At 43.3% G+C, this 19,697-nt stretch overlaps 1 protein-coding gene across 4 annotated transcripts in view; it reads right to left on the reverse strand.

Moving 5' to 3' along the window:
- Window positions 1-19,697, reverse strand: part of DENND2A (DENN domain containing 2A) — a 94,142-nt gene that overhangs the window by 30,008 nt on the left and 44,437 nt on the right. For 2 of the 4 annotated variants that reach the window (XM_087431751.1, XM_087431748.1), the window contains 5 exons: window positions 19,066-19,187; window positions 10,731-10,931; window positions 5,763-5,856; window positions 5,200-5,250; window positions 3,843-4,030 (listed from right to left, as the gene is read on the reverse strand). In XM_087431751.1, the coding sequence (XP_087287877.1) occupies window positions 3,843-4,030; window positions 5,200-5,250; window positions 5,763-5,856; window positions 10,731-10,931; window positions 19,066-19,187 (656 nt within the window). The remainder of the gene's footprint in view (window positions 1-3,842; window positions 4,031-5,199; window positions 5,251-5,762; window positions 5,857-10,730; window positions 10,932-19,065; window positions 19,188-19,697) is intronic. The other 2 variants (XM_087431749.1, XM_087431750.1) reach the window with 2 other exon arrangements.

The raw sequence follows: 19,697 nt of genomic DNA on the forward strand, positions 1-19,697 counted from the left end.
TCAGAACTAGAAGAAAACTACATATCATCCATCTTTATTTTAGAGATAAAGAAATAAGCCCTGAGAAGTTAAGCAATTTGTCCATGATCACACAACTAGTATGGAATCTAGCTAGAAATAAAAATGATCTTAATCTCTAGTCTGCCTGTCTTTCTCTGATTTATCTGAGACATCACACACTGAATGAATATCATCTTACTTAAAAACAGAGTGAATAATAAAGTCTGATTTAGAGATTCTATTTAAAGCCACAACTTTGCTTATTTTGTGTATGAATAGGAATATGTGCTTTCAAAAAGCACCCCATTCTGGGGATCTGTTGCACATCAATGTGCGTGGAGTTGACAATATTGTACTGTACACTTGGAAACGTTGGGAGGGTGAATTGTATGTTATGCGGTTTTTTGCACAATTAAAAAAAAAGGCACTCTAGATGTAAGTTTGGAAAACAAAAAATAATAGTTTAAGGGCCACCTCGGTGGTGTAGTGGTTAAGTTTGCAAGCTCCACTTCGGTGGCCCAGAGTTCTCAGGTTCGGATCCCGGGCACGGACCGCTGCACCACTTGTCAAGCCATGCTGTGGCCGCATCCCACATAAAGTAGAGGAAGATGGGCACAGATGTTAGTCCAGGGCCAGTCTTCCTCAGCAAAAGGACGAGGATTGGCATTGGATGTTAACTCAGGGCTAATCTTCCTCACACACACAAAAATTATAATAGTTTATAAATTGGTACTTCTAAAGTGTTGGGAAGAATTGTTGGCTTTTTGTTGTTGTCATTGTTGATAGGTTTATACTTGCTAAATTTCCTTTATAAATAGTTAAAGAAAAATAAATTATGCTAAAATCACCTTTAGTAATTTGAAATATCAGATATTTGAAGCAAGTAGAGTCTGAGTTTCTAAAGTTAGGAAATTGTAATGTCTAATCTAAATTCTGTAGTATTTTCCATTAATTCCTTATTTGTTTCTCACAGCTTGCCACTGACCTCCACGTTAAACCAGCCTGGCAGACAGTTTCTGAAGTCTGCAGGCCAGCAGTCCCGTTGACTGCTTCACAGAGATCTGCAAGCCTTCCCAAGGCCCCCAAATGTCAGAGAGAGGAGTTCTCCGAAGAGAGATCCAAATGAATAAAGTACCGGGCTGATTGTTTTCAACTTTAAAATCCACTTCTAGTGTGATTCCCCTTAGGCTAGATCAAATTTAATTAAAGCTGCCACTAATATTAACGGTTGAGACAACTATCAATGAATGAAACATAGCTACCATTTACAGACTTAAAGCCAGTCATTCATTGTCCTTTAGTCTGTCTTCTTCAGAATAAATAGTCACTATTTCTTTTCTGTACAACGGTTCTCTCTTCCATCCATGATCCAGAAGATTCCAACTGGTCCTGGAACAGTTTTTGAGTTGGTAATTCACTAGCTCAGACTGTTGCCAAAGCAATAATTTTTGATTACTCTTGGATAGTCTCACAGAGAAGCAAATACTAGCTGGGTGTAGTTGTTGGAAGAAGTCATTAATCACCACAGAGCGAAGGACCCCAAACTATAAAGAATACCAAAGGAAGGACTAATGACATTTCTCCATGGCGGAAGCAGCATTAGAGAACTGAAGAGCAGGCCTTGTAGGGAAGCGATTTCCAGCACCTTTCATCACGGCCCAGTCACCATTTGGATGCACCACCCTCAGATTACATGCACGATACACACAAATATGTGTGTACACACACATGCCTACACACACTGTCATTAGCATATGAGTTATCAACCCACACATGCACATACATGCTCTTACATGCACACAAGCACATTTATAGGAAGTGGCACATAGAATTCTCTTACAAATACAACCAGTCAGAGACGGCTGGAAAGTATCCCAGTCTCCATGAACTGCCATAAAGATAACTGTGTGAAACATTTTAATGGAACATGGCAGGCGTGATCTTGTGTGTGAATATGGAGTGTAAACCTTGATTAAGGTGAATATGGGAGTGGGGGATAAAACTCACGAGAAAGAGTTAGAAAGGAGGAGAAAGGAGGAGAAAGAAGGAGAAAAAAGGTCCTTCTGACAGAGAGTGAGTGAAGGCAAGGAGATATAAAATAGCCTGGCAAAAATGCATATACAGAATGATCACCATAACATTAAAAATATGTATCTAAAGAAACACTGGCAGCAAAATACATTTCCAACAGAAGGAGAGTGGTTAAATAGGGTACACCCACATAACGGAGCATTATATAATTTAAAAAATGATGTTTCAGAATTTGCATTAAATACGTTTATAAATAACGATAGGTTTACAAAACATTATACAAAAATTATACAACGTACAATCCCAGTTTTGTAAGAAAATTATACTATGAGAAAAGACAGAAGAAAACAAAAAAATGCTAACAGTAATGATCTCTGTATAGTGGGATTATAGATGACCTTTTTATTTATACATTTCTGGATTAGTCCCCTTTTCAATAGTGACAATGCAACTTTCTACTCAAAAAGTTTTAATGTGGATGTCTAGGAGTCTGGAGATCTAGGTTGGAATCTACAAGCATTCAACAGATATGGTGATTCATTAATTAATTCATAAACTAATGCCTTTATTCCTGGAACATTGATTAAGCATTGCCCTGTGTACAACATTGTGCTGGGCCCTGAGGGGAGTAAGCAGGATAACAGGACAGTCCTTCGCACCTTGGTGCTCACTCTGTGATTCTCAGCTAACTGTGGGCATGCCGATAGTATTGGGGTTTTCAGGGGATTATCCCCAGAGGTCAGCTGGAGGAAGGTGAATACATGCCAGTTTGGAGGGCTAGTGCCTATGGTTTACTTATACGTAGTTTCTATCCTAAACTCCAAGGATAGGACTTGATTGCTGTGCTAGACCACTGTGGGCAGAACAGAAGGAAGGCTAGCCCAGGAAAGGAGGGGAGGGACAGCTGGGACCTAGGCCTTGGTAGATGCTGGGTTTATGCCTCAGTGGTGGCAGCAAAGGGAGGCCCTGAGGGGACCAGGACAGGAGCTCCCTCCCTTCTTCCCACCTCTAAGCATCCTCATTTTATGAGCTGTATGAAGAGTGTCACATTCTACCTTGTGAGTCTTTGTATCCTTATCTTACGCCCTCCCGTCAGAGTGTAAGCTCCCTGAGGACAGGAAACACATCTTGCTCATCTTTATAATCCCCCAGGACCAAGGAGAAAACAGCCTGAATGTAACAGGATCTCAGTAAATCCTGAATAAGAAAGTGGTAGAATATTTTTAATACTGATAACAAAGCCTGAGAATAATTTATATATTATTGGCCACGCCATTTCAGGCTTCATTGAATGCCATTTCATTTTAGGTGCCATGATTTGATACATGGTAAGCCAAATCCACATAGCCATGAACCATGTTAGAATACAATAGGATTCTCGTGCATGCACACACACAGAGGTACATAGTGCGCATACAGATGTTTAGCATGGACACAAACATGACACTCCTTAGGGAGAGTTGTGTGGCTTGACAGGAAAGAGGTTTCTAGGATAGGCTGGGAAGAGATGTGGCTGGATAAGGAGACGTGGAGGATGAAGAGGATGGTACAGTCAGCCCAGTGACCGACCACAGGAAGTGAGTAAGTATTTTTGTCCATACTTTGAGGCCTTGACTCTCACTTCCTGGGACCTCCCAAATAGCAGGAGTGTTTTCCATTGGATATACCCTAATTAGGACCCATTTTCAAGATGCTGGACACTAAGCATTCCTCAGACTCCCACACCTCCCTGAAACCATGAGCCCCCACAAGATTTTGGCAAGAATGCTGCAGTCCCCTGGCAGGCCACGGGGGCCTGGCCCGCCCTGTACCTTCAGAGGGAACTGCTGGGTGAGTTCTGGCACATATGCAGCCCCGGCCTGCTTCTTGTGCAATGATACAACCACGAAGTACTCGAAGAGCTGCCTCTCCTGGTACTCGATGAGCTCCCGGTCTAGTGATGGGTATCTTGGAGCCTGCTTCAGGCGTGACTTCACATTGACCAGGCGTTGGCTATGAGCTGGAGAGAGAGAGAGAGAGAGAGAGAGCCTGAAAATGACTCACTTTCCAATGTGGACTAGCACAGAGCTGCAACAGGTTATATAATTCTCAGCTCCAAGTACTTTTTCTAGTTCCAAAAAAGTGTTCCCACCTTAATAAATTAGTACAAAACTCTTTATTTGGGATCCTTGCCAAGGTCTGGGAGGAGCAACATTTGACAGGCTGCCAGGCTAATTGGGGTTCAGGAGCCTGGAACAAGGGGCCTCTGCTACACCATGGATTTGCTGTCTGGACTTGGGGCAGCAGCTCGAGAAGTCCTTGCCTTCCTCTGTCAGATGGGGTGGGGACACTGACTCCTCCCCTCACTCTTCTCCTTTATCTTTCAGTTTGTGGGATGTGACAAAATCCAGACCATAGAGCTTTTGGAGCTGTGAGCTTTGTAAACATCCCGCGTGATTCAACTGGCAGAGACCTGACTAACTCTAGAACTCCAACAACCTTCTCTCCTGCCACCAGTCTATGCGATGGAATGGACTTGCTTCATTCTAGAGGTGGCCGGGGAGCAGCTGGGCATTAGAGGCAAATGAGGCAGGGCCAATGAGTGGATGAGTCCCTACTGCCTCACTCAGCAGCCCTGGACTACAGCTTTCTTTGGCTTCCCCCGGGGGTCTGAGAAACTGAAAAACTCACTAAAGCCTAGACCTAGATCACCTAATTTTGACCCACAGGGACCAACTATTTCAGTGACTTCTTTTGACAGATGAGGAACTAGAGGCCCTGAGATCTTAAGTAATTTCCTCCACAACAGATAGCAATTTTAACAGTAGGGCAAGAGCCCCAGCTCTCAGGAGTCCCAGGCCAGCAGTGCTGTGCCTTACACAGGTCAGGAAGACACCTATGATGTAACCGGAAGGCACAGCAACAGGGACGTGTTACAACGTAGTGGGGTCTCTGGAGTAGAGCAGTAGGCTCGGTGAATGACCAGGCCATTATGGTCACACTCAGGACTGACTCACCCCTGAAACATTCCCCCCTTATGCTCCCCACATCCCCTCAAGACATTCACGCTTTGCCCAACAAGCTTGCGCAAGCAGGCTTCTGTCCTACTCATCACTTTAAGCAGGAAGGGCCATCCTTGTAGCTTCCCAGTCACCTGCATGCACCCTGCGCAGCAATTGGTCTTCTCACCTTTCAGCTTTTCCTCGGTGTCACTGTCAGACTCACTGTTCTCATCTGTCACTAGACAAACAAACAAAAAGAAGGAAAAAGTTGCAAATGTGAGTCCTAACGCAGGAAACTTTTTATATATGGTAACACAAATCCAAGATTTCTAGTTCAGAGGGGGTGTTTTCTTTTTGTCTATTTAAATGTAACAGACAAACCATGTCTTTTTGTCCAACTAAATGTATTTCCAAATTAATTTGGCTCTAGTTCAGATGGTACCTATATTTAAAAATACAGCAAAAGATAATGGACCCTTTTATGCATGCTGAGCAAAGAAGACTGCTCCCATGGTGAGGTCTGCACATGTGCCACTGACTGACCTGATGGAGGACAGCGAGAGAGGCCCAGAGGACAGGCCACCAGGCTGAGCTCTGGGCTCTTTGACTGTCCTGAGGACAGTGGGAGACGTTGACAAAGCACCAACTTGTTCCTCTCCTTGATGAGCCAATCCAAAATGACAGGAAGCCACTTCTGGGAAGAATCTGTTTTCAGATTCTCGTGGGAGGAGGGATGGTGGGGGGTTCTACCTTTTCCTGAGTTGCTCTCCGTTGACTGGGACAGCCTCTTCACCCGTTTCTTTCCTCTCCGCGCCTCATAAATGGCATTGATTCGCAACACCAGCTGCCAGACACCAGGAGGAGAAAAGCCAGTGTTAGCAGCCTCCTCCCCACGTGCAGCTAGGATTCCTTCGCTGCCCATTCTCTTCTAGGATGATGGAGGGCCAGGGAAAGGGGCGGGAGGAGATATTTCCCACTAGCCTACTGGTGTCTTTCAATCATTCATTTCTGCCAGATGGGAACGTGGCTGTCAAGAACACTAAAGGAGGCTGCCAGCCTCACTGATGTGCAGGCGGGTGTTGTCTAAATATGCTAATGAGTCCAGCTGAGACACAGAGGGAGATGATTTCATTGGCTAACGATGTGATGACTGCTCCCACTCTGATACTGCGATGCCACTGTGGTTTGGGAAGGCGCTTTTGCTCCCAAAACAAAACAAGAAAAGGAAGAAACAGCAAAAAAAGAAAAAGAAAGTTCCCAGGCAGAGCCCCTGCTGTGGGAACCACGCCAAGGAATGTCTGAGCAGCCCTGAGAGTGAAGGGAGCGGGGATTACGGTGAGCCTTGAGTCCTACCTCGGGACTGCACGAAATAGTGCCGTGCACCCAGCCCACTGCCCTTTCTGCAGTGAAACACTCTCTCCAGACTTGCCGAGGCCTTTCATGACGTCTCCTAGTGCCAAGCCACTCAGCAGACACCATCACTGAGAGGCACTCTCTCCAGGCTGACTATAGCAGAACGGTCTGGTGATCGAAGCCCAGGGTCACTTCCCACCAGGCTCTACAGCAGCCCCTGCAACTTTCAAAGGTGGAAGCTTCCTGGGTTCCACCAGGTTGGGAGAAAGGGAAGTCTACCCATGCATAGTTGAGGCAAACTAGTGATTTTAAAAGGTAACTGTGATGTAAACTGACTTGAAAAGTTTTAAATTCTTTTATGCATTGGGAAGAAGAGGAGAAGGGATGTGCTAGGGTAAACTGGATGGTAGGTACCCAGGTGGGCACAGTGGACTAGCTCTTGCCAATCCCCATCTCTGCCCAGATGAGCTCACCAGTTCCTCTTCACAAGTTGGAGCACTGGCCCGCCCAGGGAGGAGAGTGGCTTATTCTCAAGGTCTCCTTGTGGCGAGCCTGGGTCCTGTCCTTCTAGCTCTGCAGACTGTCACTGACACTGCCCTGCCATATCTCGGACACCTGCACACTCCAGCTCCTGACGGGTGGCCCGGCCCTGGCTTTGCCAGCTCTCTTCGTGAACTCCTCGTCCCTACCAATGAATCTGACCCGAATGAGGTCTCTGCTTTCACCACCAAATCCCTGCCACGTGGCAGTTATTTATATTTGCTCTTACAAACCAGCCATTTCCTTGAGAGCTCACACCCCTGAACTGCCCTTCTCATCTTTTCACACATGTTCTAACCATTGGGATATTAACGCTAACTCCATTTCCCATGGAAGAAGACATCACATAAATGAGTTGCTAGTACTCACAATAGCCAAGAGGTGGAAACAACCCAAATGTCCATTGAAGGATGAATGCATAAACAAAATGTGACATGCATATATGCAATGGAATATTATTCAGCCTTAAAAAGGAAGGAAATCCTGTCATATGCTCTAACATGGATGAACTTTGAGGATATTATGGGAAGTGAAATAAGCCAGTCACAAAAAAAATAAATATTGTATGATTCCACTTATATGAGGTACCTAGAGTAGGCAAATTCATAGAGACGGAAAGTAAAATGGTGGTTGTCAGGGGCTAGGGTAGAGGGAAACGGGGAGTCAGTGTTAATGGGTGCAGAGTTTGAGTTAGCAAGATGAAAAAGTTCTGGAGATGGATGGTGGTGATGGTTGCACAACAATGTGAACATAATTAATGCCACTGAACTGTACACTTAAAAATGGTTAAAATAGTTTTATGTGTATTTTACCACAACTTAAAAAATATAAATAAACAAACGAGTTGCTAGGTCAAAATGCTTTTTGGGGAGGAAGAAATCTTTAAACCCATTCAAAATCTCCCCCTAAAATATCTAAAAATAACTAGAAAGAAGACAATTATGATAGAGTTAACATCCTTCTACTTATTCAATTACAATGAACACTAGACTGTGAGCTGCAGGGGGCAGGGATTTTGGTTACTTCCGTTTACTGCTCTAACAGTACCTGTGTGGGATGGAACAGCACCTGGCACACAGGAAGTACTCAATAAATATTTGTTGATTGTGAATTTGTTGAATGAATACTAAGCATCTCCTATATGTAACGGATTTGCCTAGAAGCTGTGAGGGATAAGAAGATATACGGATGTGGCTCCTGTTCTCAGGGAGTCTAAAAGCTAACAGGGAGGACCAAGAAGCATTCATAACTATCACACAAGACAATTCATGAGTGCTGGGTGAATAGCATAAATAATGTGACAGAGAAGGGTTTTCTCACTTTAAACCAGGTTATGGAATAAGTGGAAGCCATATATACTTCAGTCAATAAATCTTTGTTTCTTTTTATTTAAAAAATTTTTCCCCAGAGAGAAAAACTTTAAACGTGCTTTCACATAATTGTACTTGTTAAAGTATCTCCTGTTAAGGAGATAAGTTTTGTTGTTTTAAAAGTGTTCTGTGCTAGAAATATTGACCTTTTTAGAAACTTTTTTTAAGTTGAAATAAATATTTTTAACTATAAGCTCATTTGAAAGATTGTCTATTTCAAGCATGGGGACTATCGTTAATAATCCTGTATTGCATATTTGAAAGTTGCTAAGAGAGTAAATCTTAAAAGTTCTGATCACAAGAGAAAAATTTTTGTAAGTATATATGGTGACGGACATTAACTAGACTAATTGTGGTGATCACTTCACAATATACACAAATATCAAATCATTATGTGTACACCTGAAACTAATATAACGTTGTGTGTCAACTATACCTCAATTTAGAAAAAAAAGAGAGTCTGTTTCAAAGAGTCATCTGGTATCTAATTCTGCCTGTGGCAGTTGCTGAAGAAACAATGGATTTCACACAAACCTGCTACAGTGTGCCGCGAGGGAGGCAGGATGTGAGAGTGGGCTGAGCTGCTTCTCATTATAAAAGACATCACACTGTCTCTTGAATCCTGAGGACAGCACAGTGCTGTGTAATTAACTGCTCTATTTCAGTTGCCATATTAATGAAGACCATGATTGCTAGGAGAACACAGAGAAGGACTGTCTTTTCCTCTCTCCTCTCCTCCACTGGGACTCTCATTCCTCTCAGGGCTAAAGCAGGGAGAGAGCAAGGGAAGCATCCACATTGCCAAAAGGGACTCTAACAGCAGAGACAGCTTACAGAAAACCAAGCAACCTGCTGTCTGAGAGTTGTGAGTAGCCCATTAAGTCCACCTTGCTAGATAAAAACACAAAAGCAAGGTTTGGATAGCAAATGGTTTAAGGTTCCAGAACATGCAAGTCATGAATGTGCCTAGCATAGAACCTTTGACTTCAAGTAAAGGACTCAGAGCATTCTGAAAGAAAGAAACACAGTATTCAAGAGGGGATAAACCTGGGGTAAGATTAAGTAACAAGTGATAAAACTGAGGATTAATGAGACTAACTGTAATTAGTCATTTGTTTTCTTTTAAAATGTTTCTTTAAAGAATTGTGTACTGGACTCTGAGAGTAAGAATTCCTGTTCTAAAACTTCCTGTAAGAAGCTGGTACCAAACTCGCAAATGAAGAATGACCAGGGGGCCAGCCTGTTGGCGCAGTGGTTAAGAGCGCACGCTCCACTTTGGCGGCCTGGGGTTCGCAGGTTCGGATCCCGGGCATGCACCGACGCACTGCTTGTCAAGCCATGCTGTGGCGGCGTCCCATATAAAGTAGAGGAAGATGGGCACAGATGTTAGCCCAGGGCTGGTCTTCCTCAGCGGAAAAAAAAACAGGAGGATTGGCAACAGATGTTAGCTCAGGGCTAGTCTTCCTCACAAAAAAGAAAAGAAAAGAAAAAGGAATGACCAGCGCTGCAGGGCTGGAACTGAGCAAAAGGAAATTTAATCATTAGCAGACACATGAGGACGCACATCCAAGCCATTGGGCATGTTTTACCTTTTGGACCAAAAAGAGCCAGGAAAGACTTTTTTTTTTCTGAGGAAGATTAGCCTTGAGCTAACATTTGTTGCCAATCCTCCTCTTTTTGCTGAGGAAGATTGGCCCTGGGCTAACATCCGTGCCCATCTTCCTCTACTTTATATATGGGACGCCTGCTACAGCATGGCTTGACAAGCGGAGCATATGTCCACACCTGGGATTCAAATCTGCAAACCCAGGGCCACCAAAGCAGAGTGCGTGAACTTAACCACTACGCCACCAGGCCGGCCGCTCTTCCTCCTTTTTTTGCTTGAGGAAGATTAGCCCTGAGCTAATATCTGTGCCAGTCTTCCTCCACGTTGTGTGTGGGTCACCACCACAGCATGGCTAAGAAGTGGTGTAGGTCTGCGCCCAGGATCTAAAGCAGAACGTGCCGAACTTAACCACTACACCACAGGGCTGGCCCCAGGAAAGATGATTTTTGACAAGTGCTGCCTCAGAGCATAGGCTCCACGTGGTGCCGCCTTTGCAGTGGGCGTTGACAGAGTCTGAGGCAGAGCGTGATGGATGGAGGTCTACTTTTTGAGGTCATGAAGGAGGAGGACGTAGCCTTTGGGGGCTGGGCACTGAAACATGGTCTGGGATCAGAAGTGTCGTTAAGGCTGGGAGAGGGCTGGCTAACAGGAAGGCTACAGGACCACAAGGATTATTATGACAAAGGCCCAGACATCCCAGCCTGCTGGCTTCACCGTATCCATCTGGCCTGTGAGGAAGCAGGCAGACGAGGGCCCAGTGATTTGTTCTCTGCCCAGACTCCTCAGCAGCCTTCCTTTGTAGGGCAGGGGGAGTGCGTATCTGAACATGAAGCTTGTTGCAAGCCTTACCTTGGGTATCTTTCTCTTCTTCCTGCCATTCTGTGGGTCTCCAAGGTTAAAGAAAGTGTCATCAGGGCTACTGGGGGTGGACGGGGGGCTGATTTTGGAAGGGGACCCAGTTCCGTCCCGACTCAGCTTCCTAGTGTCCAGCAGTTTGAAGTTTCTCCTCTCTGAATTTTGCCGGAAAAAAGCAGGTTTGGACAATGACTGCTGCGAGGGGAAGGGAGAAAAGAAGAGTAAATAACTACAAAGGGACTAACTGGAGATATTGGTGGTGCCAGTGATGGAGACCATGAGGTTGAGAAGGGAAGCTGGTCTACGTACCCTGGGTGTGTTGAGTTTATCTACATTAATAAGTGTTCAATAAACATCATCCAATTATGGGAAATTAGTATGATAAAGGATGCAGATCTAATTCATCTCTCTTTTTGGATAAGTGGGAATTCACCTGGCTCAATCCCTTACCTTTACAAATGAGGCTTTCTAGTAATCCAAGACACGCTGTACTGGGAGTTACAAGACCTGGGCCTAGCTTTGACTCTGCCGCTGGCAAGCTGCATGTCCCCTACACAAGGAATTTCACCTCTCTGGGCTTCAGGGTCTTATTCTAAAAACAAGCTGCTTTAAGGTCAAAGGCAAACAAAAAACTGGTAGAAAAATGTGCAACCTATAACATAGAAAAGAACTCATCTTTCTACTACATACTGCAAATTAATGAGAAAAAGACTAACAATTCAAAAAAAAAATAAGCGAAAGGTAAGAATGGAGAGTTTATAGAAAAGTTACAATGATTCTTAGATATATAAAAAGATTCTTAGCCTCACTCATATGAGAAAAGAAAATTAAAACTCCGTTGAAGAAATATTTTTCACTCAAAGATATAAAAATCTGATAACTTACTGTTCTGGTGAAAGTGAGGGAAAAAGGTGACTTTTACCTTCACATACTGTTGGTGGCACTGGAAACTGGTTGGAATGGAAATGGGTACAACTCTATGGAGGGCAATCTAGCAGTTCCAACATATGCCCTTTGACCCAGCAAGCCCACCTCTAGGAATTTACCCTGCTGATATACTTGTGCAGAGTTATACCGTACCAGGAAAGTTATATTGTGCAAAGTATATTGTACACTGTGTCACAGCTTATAAACACAAAATATATCCATCACTAGAGGCTGGTCAAATAATTATGGTACATCCATCCAGTAGAATACAATGCAGGTGTCAAAAAATCTTAATGTACTGATGTAGAAGGTTCTCTCAGATATATATTGCTAAGCATAAAAAGCAAGGTATAGAATAGTCGGTATAGTATGCTGATGTTTGTGTGTGTGTTTTAAGGAATAGTTCTGGAAGGATACACAAGAAACTAACAGTGGTTGCTCTAGGGGAGAGAAATAGAGGGATGTGGTGAGAGGAAGACTTTTCACTGAATACCTTTCATACTCCTTAAATTTTGAACCATACGAATGTATTAACTATTGACTAAAATAAGAAATATTGATAAAACAAAAGAACTACTTTCACTACATGTTTTCTAAAGTATATCCAGGACTCATATTTTATAATACTATAAATATAGTTGCAAAGTCTCTTTTTTAAAGTTAGTTACTGAATTAGATAAGGGTATATGAAGCATCTAGCAGAGGGACAGCTATACACTAGACATTAAATACAAGTCATTTCTCTTCCTTCCTCTTATGATATCGATATTTTTCATACTTTAATGTGCTAACTGCATTATTCTTTAGTATATTATGTTCTTTGCCTATTTATCTTTTGGGATCCTAGTGTTTTTCTTATGAATTTGGATGAGCTCTCTATATAAAACAGATATGAACTATTTGTCAGTTTTGCTGCAAGTATGTTTTTTCAGTGTGGTTTATTTGTGTTTTTATCTTGGTTATGTGGAATTTTTCACATAACATTTCTATATATGAAAATCTGCTCATCTTTTCCTTTGTGAGCAATTTCATCTTTGCCTAGAAAATCTATATCTTTTTAGAGGTTTAACAAATATTTAATTCCCTTTTCTACTGGATTTTCTTAGTTTATTTTGAACATATTTTATTCATTAATCCATCAGTAAGCTATTTTATTATATGCTACTCTAAATCGATTTTTTTCCAAGCTAACATTTCTATTCCACTTAATGAATGAGGCTTTCTTTCTCTATTAGTTTACCATAGAGACCATATTTATCACACCTTAAACTCTCATAGAATAGTCTTATTTTGTGCCATTGATTTATATATTCTTGTTTAGTTCCAAAGAGTTTGTAACAATAACTTCAGAACCTTTTCTTTGGAAAGATTTCCAGGAATAAAGACTTCTGGCCTTCCTAAGTGGCCAGCTCCAATGTTGTATCACGGGTCTACAGGGAGCAATTGCTTAGCAGCACAAGCCCTGAGTAGCAGCAGCAGCCAGCATGGTTTGCTCACTATGGGCATCTTAATAATTAAACTGGCAGAAGAAGAAGGAATAATGATGAGCCTTCTTAAGGACCAAATTCTACCCACAAAGAAATCTAAGGAAATGGCCCCAATTCTTTCACTGCATTGGAATCTCATATCAAATTGTTGGCAAAAAGCAGGTATCTGTTTTCATTAGACGTTTAGATTGTGATAGTGTTTGTTCAAATATCTGACCTACGAAAAGGTCTGAGAAGAAAGAAAACAGAGGGGCCAGCCTGGTGGCGCAAGCGGTTAGGTGCGCGTGCTCCACTGTGGTGGCCCGGGGTTCGCCGGTTCGGATCCAGGGCGCGCACCGATGCACTGCTTGGCAAGCCATGCTGTGGCGGCGTCCCATATAAAGTAGAAGAAGATGGGCATGGATGTTAGCCCAGGGCCAGTCTTCCTCAGCAAAAAAGAGGAGGATTGGCACTGGATGTTAGCTCAGGGCTGGTCCTCCTCACACACACAAAAAAAGAAAGAAAACAGAGAAGGAATCAAAACATAGCACACAACTTTCTAAATGGTGTCAAGAGACCTAGTCGAGGTTGTGTAGGGGCTGCATCTCCCAGTGGTCACACTGTTCCAGAAAGGGGCTCTGGGAACGTCCCAGAGCACCCAAAATAAGCCACCAAATGTCCAGGGAGCTTTCATGAGGGAGTGGAATTTCAGTAGCTACTTAACTGACAAAAACAGAAGACTTAGTGGGCTGTGGGGAGAGCATTCTCAAGTATATAGCACAATCTGAGAAGAGGCATAGAGGTAAGTATGAGCAAATCCGACCCAAGTCTTCATGGCTTAGAGTAGGTGCAGTGAAACAGATGGAAGAGATGATACAACAATGAGGACATCTAATTGTCTGTGGAAGGCCTTTGAAAGCGAGGGTATGAATCTTGGAATCTTAGCAGGGGTCAGCAAGCTTTTTCTTAAAGGCCAGAGAGTAGATATTTTAGGTTTTGTGGGCCATACTCTCTCTGTCACAACTTTCAACTCTGCCATTATAGTACAAAAGCAATCATAGACAATACATAAATGAGTGAACATGGTTACGTTCCAATAAAACTTTATTTATAAAATATCAGGTGACCAGTAGTTTGCCAAACCTAAACTACAGTATAAAAAGGAAGTCACTACAGGACCCTAAGGATGATTGTGTCAGACTGTGGTCCAGAGAAGATTCCAGCTTTTGATCAGAGAGTCTCACACCAGCCTGCCCTGATGATAATATGCCTAGTCCCACTGTGTCTCTGTGGAGTCACCTCAGGGGCCCAGCTCTATGGCAGAAGCACACATAGTCTCCCTAATCTTATAGATATTGGATTCACAATGGACATGACAAAAGATCTGCAGTGTCCAAGGGGAAAAGCAGACAAGGACCTTCTGTTGAAGCCTCTTGAGTTACTTCAGGGGACCAAGTGTGATGGGCCCTGGCCAGGGGACATCTTGGTGGGGAAGAGGGGGCTGCAAGGAAGCTATGTGCCTCCCCAGAGGGTACAGACCTGCACTCAAGCTGGGGTTGAGTCACCCTTCTTGTCTGTGAATGGTAGCTCCTTCTTGTCCTCTACTGTTCCTATCCTACTGCCTCAGGAGACATTGGCAGCAGGAGACTAAAAGGGTCCTTAATATAAAATATCCCATCTCTCCCTTACCTATCTCAACCTCATTCCTAGTCTCTTTTACAGAGGCCTCTCCCAAGAAGTACTCAAATGTCATTCACACGAACATACACATTCATTCATATATGCCCACAGGTACACATATTTACATGAATACACAGACACTCCCTTAAATACACATACATAGAAATACAAAGAAATGCATACACACACATTCCAACAATTGGGACATTACACTAATGTAATGTAATGACATTACATTAAAATGATGGAATATCATGCAGGCAATAAAAATTGTATTTAAAACAAAGTAATGACATGGAGAAATATTCATGATAAATATAAAAGAGCAGCAAAACTGTTTACATAATATTATCCCAAATCTTTTTTTAAACACACAGACACACACACACACACACACACACACACAGTGTGAGACAAACCAAAGTGTTAACAGTGGTTATCTTTGGGTGTTGGGATTACATGCAATTTTTAAAAAGACCTTTAAAATACACACACACATATATATACATACACACAATAACAATCTATTATAGAAAAAAACACAGGTGAGCATAAAGAAAAAATTAAAATCCCCAATTATGGATGTTTTATTTTCTTCATTACACTTTTTGGTATTTTTAAATTTTTTACAATGAGAATGTTCTATTTTCAGAAAATAAGGTTATTTTTAAAAAGAACACATTGAAAAGCATAATTCTATATATTTAGCAAACATAAATAAATAGTACTTATGTTGCAGGCACTGGTCTAAAGTGGTCTACAAGTATTAATTTGATTAATCTTCATAAGACCCCTTAAGAGGAGTATACTATTTTATCATTCCTATTTTACCAATGAAAAAACTGACGCATGTGGATGAGATCATTTGCCCAAAGTCACACAGCTAGCAAGTGGTCTAGGCACATTCTGAATGGAAGCAGTCAGGCTCTAGAACCTACACTCTTGACCAGACACTGCCCCTCTGCAGCTACAGCTAAGTGACACACGATTTGTTGGTGGGACATGGTGTGGGTGGGCTAATGGTACTAATGCTCGTTAGTAACACTTTTCTTCCCTTACGTGTCAATACATAAAAACGAGTATTGCATATTAGCCTAGATTTCCTTTATTATAAAAAATTAGTTTCTACCATATTCACTGTGCTGTTCCAGGTGTGGGAATGGTGGGTAACACACAGCAAGGAAAGAAAACGGCCCCTTCCCAGGGGCTTGCACTGTGTGTTTGTAAGCATCAGCATCTGCCCCAGCTGCACGTCTGCTCCTGTCTGAGAAAGTCTGTCTCACTGACCCTTACCCCTCTATTGAGACTAGGCACCATCTAATTAAATGAAAATCCCCAAAGATGTCTTAGGACCTTTCTGTGGCTGGTAGAGGAGGTCACCACAGAGGGATTGCTTCAGCAAGTTCTAGGGTCCCAGATGCAGCCCAGATGTGGCAGATGCTCCCTGAATATTTGCTGAGCTAAATGGAGGAAGCAGAGAAGTCCACAGCTGTCCCCCAGAATGGGAGCACAAACCAGACACCCAGAGGTGGGAGAGCAGAGGAATGAGCATGGACACAGCTTGCTGATGACTTGCAAAGGTCCAAAACAGCCTGCAAGTATCAGAAGCAATCAGCCATGTGCACTGGGCAACTGGATTATCCTTCTGCAGGATAGCTACCTCTGGACTTCAAGTTCTCATTGACCTGATTACCTACTATGTTTAGCTGTTTTGGGGACAGAAGACTTCGGTTTTCTCTAGCCCGGCAGGAAGGGGAAGAAAAGGGCTGTGGAGCCTTTATTTTCTGGTGTTAGGGAGGAGCACCCAGTTCTGGATGCAGAGCTGCTTTTGGCAGATGTTTCTCACTGTTCCTGAGAGGTGACGTGGTTCACTCCCCACATGAAATGGAGAGCAGGGTAGGACGTGAAGGGGACAGACTGGTTGTCACAGCTTGCCATCTTCTTCTAAGTCAGGCTTATCGACTAAATGTTGAAGACATCCATATTCCAATGAAAACACAAACAACACATTTCAACGGCAAGCAGAAACTGTTTTCTAATTACCGATTGTCATGGATTATTCAATGATGACACTCTTTACACAGGAGGAGAAAACAGCAGTTAATTGGTTTGGGCCAGTATTGTAGCAATTGACTTGGATCGGTAAGATCCACCCGTTAGGATAGGTTCTACCTTCAACTCTGTTCAGGAAGACCAGTGCAGAAAGATTCTCTTTGTGACCATCAAACACAAAAGGCATGCTTCGTGTGCAGATGCCACCTGCCAGCAAATGCCCACCTCACGTGGAGCCCAGAGAGGAAGATGGCTCTTTTCTTAGGCTGGAAACAGATCCTTACAATGGGATTTAAACTGACTCTTGCAGCCTGAATTTGGCCTCCTTTTATTTAATTTCTCCCACAACTAAACATTGTATAACAACCACTTATGGGAGACACAAAGAAACAGAATATATACTTTCTGACCTTGAGGAATTTACAATCTATTTGGGGAGATATTTTTAAGATATACAGTCACGCACCGAATAATAACATTTCGGTCAACAACGGACCACATATAAGATGGTGGTCCCATAAGATTAGTATCACAGAGCCTAGGTATCTAGGTTTGTGGAAGTACACTCTGTGATGTTCGCACAATGACAAAAGCAACTAATGATGCATTCCTTAGAATGTGTGCCCGTCGTTAAGCGATGCATACCATATTACATGACAAATCAGAATCCAAATCACTGAAGTAAGAGATGTCATAAAGCAGTATATACAATTTGGTGTGAAATGAATCTTTAGCCCACTGAGGCAAGCAGAGAGGAAGAAGTCCCAGGGGCTGGGATGGCCTGGAAGCTTCCTGAAGGAGGCATGATTGAGCTGGGCCTTAAAGGATGGGAAGAGAGAGGCAAGAGCCAAGGGCGGAGGCGGAAATGACCTAGCACAGAGGTGGGCAGATTACGGGCTGTGGGCCCCATCTGGCCCACCATCTGTTTTTGTACAGGCCATGAGCTAAGAATAGTTTTTATATTTTTAAATGGCTGAAAAAATAAACAATACTTCATGACACATGAAAATTATATAAAATTCAAATTTCAGTGTCCATAAATAAAGTTTCATTGGAACACAGCCTCACTGATTTGTTTGCATATTGCCTGTGCTGCTCTGCACTATAATGGCAGTGCTGAGTAGTGACAATAGAGACTGTATCTTTACTCTCTGGCTCTTTAGAGAAAAAGTTTGCTGATGCCTGATCCTAGTATCAGAGGGGCAGTTAGCAGGCTTTGGCTGAAGGGGAGCTTTTGTATGCAGGAATTGTGGGAAATTAGGTACTAATGAGAGCCCAGGGATCAATTATGGAGGATATTTAATGCCAAGCTAAGGAAGATGAATTCAGTTCTATACGCAATGGGTTGAAATTTCATGTATGTGAATATAGTTATATTATCTATATGCATATAGCACAAAACTCCAAAAGGTTCAAAGGATATTCTGCAAAAAATATCAGTCTTCTACCCTGACTTCCAGGCACTCAGACACTCAGACAACCCCAGTGAGGTACCCACTCACTCACTCTTAGGTATCCTCACAGAGATATTCTTCTACATGCACAAACACATAAGAGTTTACAAAAGTGTATATTCTTTCATTAAAAAACCCACAAAGGGGCCGGCCTGGTGGCACAAGTGGTTAAGCGCACGTGCTCCGCTGCGGCGGCCCGCGGTTCGCCGGTTCGGATCCTGGGCGTGCACCGATGCATCGCTTGGCAAGGCATGCTGTGGCAGTGTCCCATACAAAGTGGAGGAAGATAGGCATGGATGTTAGCCCAGGGCCAGTCTTCCTCAGCAAAAAGAGGAGGATTGGCAGATGTTAGCTCAGGGCTGATCTTCCTCACACACACACACAAAAAAAACCCACAAATGGTGGCATACTATAAAAATACCGTTTCTGCACCATGCCTTTCAGTCTTACATTTTTGTTTTATGTCAGGACATTCTTCTTTACAGATGGATAATATGGATATACTATCTTATTTACCCAGTTGGGGAGGTTTCTGACCCAGAAGCTAAAATGACACTTTAGGAAGCCTTGTTGAGCAGAGGGCTTACGGGAGAACCAGAGGCAAAGGAGCAGGCAGGCAGCTGATGCACAAATCCAGGAGCCTGGCAGTGAGGGTGGCCTTGGCATTCCAGTGTAACCTAGAACTCCAGGCTGCTCAAGGCCATGGTGCTGGGGAGCCCTCTCCCCCCACCACTCCCCTGGGGCTCATACCTTGGTGGGTGTGTCAGGGATGGAAGAGGTGGGAGAACCTGGAAAGTTCAAGACACACTTCTTCCCCAGGCAGCGACCATGTAACTCAACGTCCTCATAAGGGTTCTCCTTCATTGGTGGATCTGCGGTCAAAGGCAATGGATCAGCAACTGGAAACACTAAGAAAGTTTTCCTTATCAGATCTCTACCCAACATCTTGGCCTCTCCTTGTGGGGATGTCTGTTGTCTTGCTAACCATTTACCTTTCCTCTTGGTAACAGACCTTGATTTTCACTGGGGTAACTCCGTCTCCCCATTCTTAGATGTACCAGATCAACTCCACTCCCAGTTTCACAGCTTGAGCCATTCGGAGTATCCTGAATCCCTGCCTCAGTGACCAATTCTGGAAGGCATCATATCCCAAGCCTACTGGGCTCTGAAGGAGAGCAAGAGACCTAAACCGGTCTGGTCAGAGTGAACCTCAGGATTTTTGCTGGGACTTCACAGGACACAGGCTGTCCTCCCCCCACCACAAGGTACGGATTCCAGGGAGTGGATGGCAGCCATCATGGGAAACCTACTGAGAATGGAGCTAACCTGAGAGACAGGATATGAAGAAGACAAAGCCAGTTCTGGTCACATGAGTCAACAAA

Source organism: Ceratotherium simum, chromosome 1 (assembly GCF_057802395.1).
Source record: "Ceratotherium simum simum isolate JZ-2026a chromosome 1, ASM5780239v1, whole genome shotgun sequence".
NCBI classification, from domain to species: Eukaryota; Metazoa; Chordata; class Mammalia; order Perissodactyla; family Rhinocerotidae; genus Ceratotherium; species Ceratotherium simum.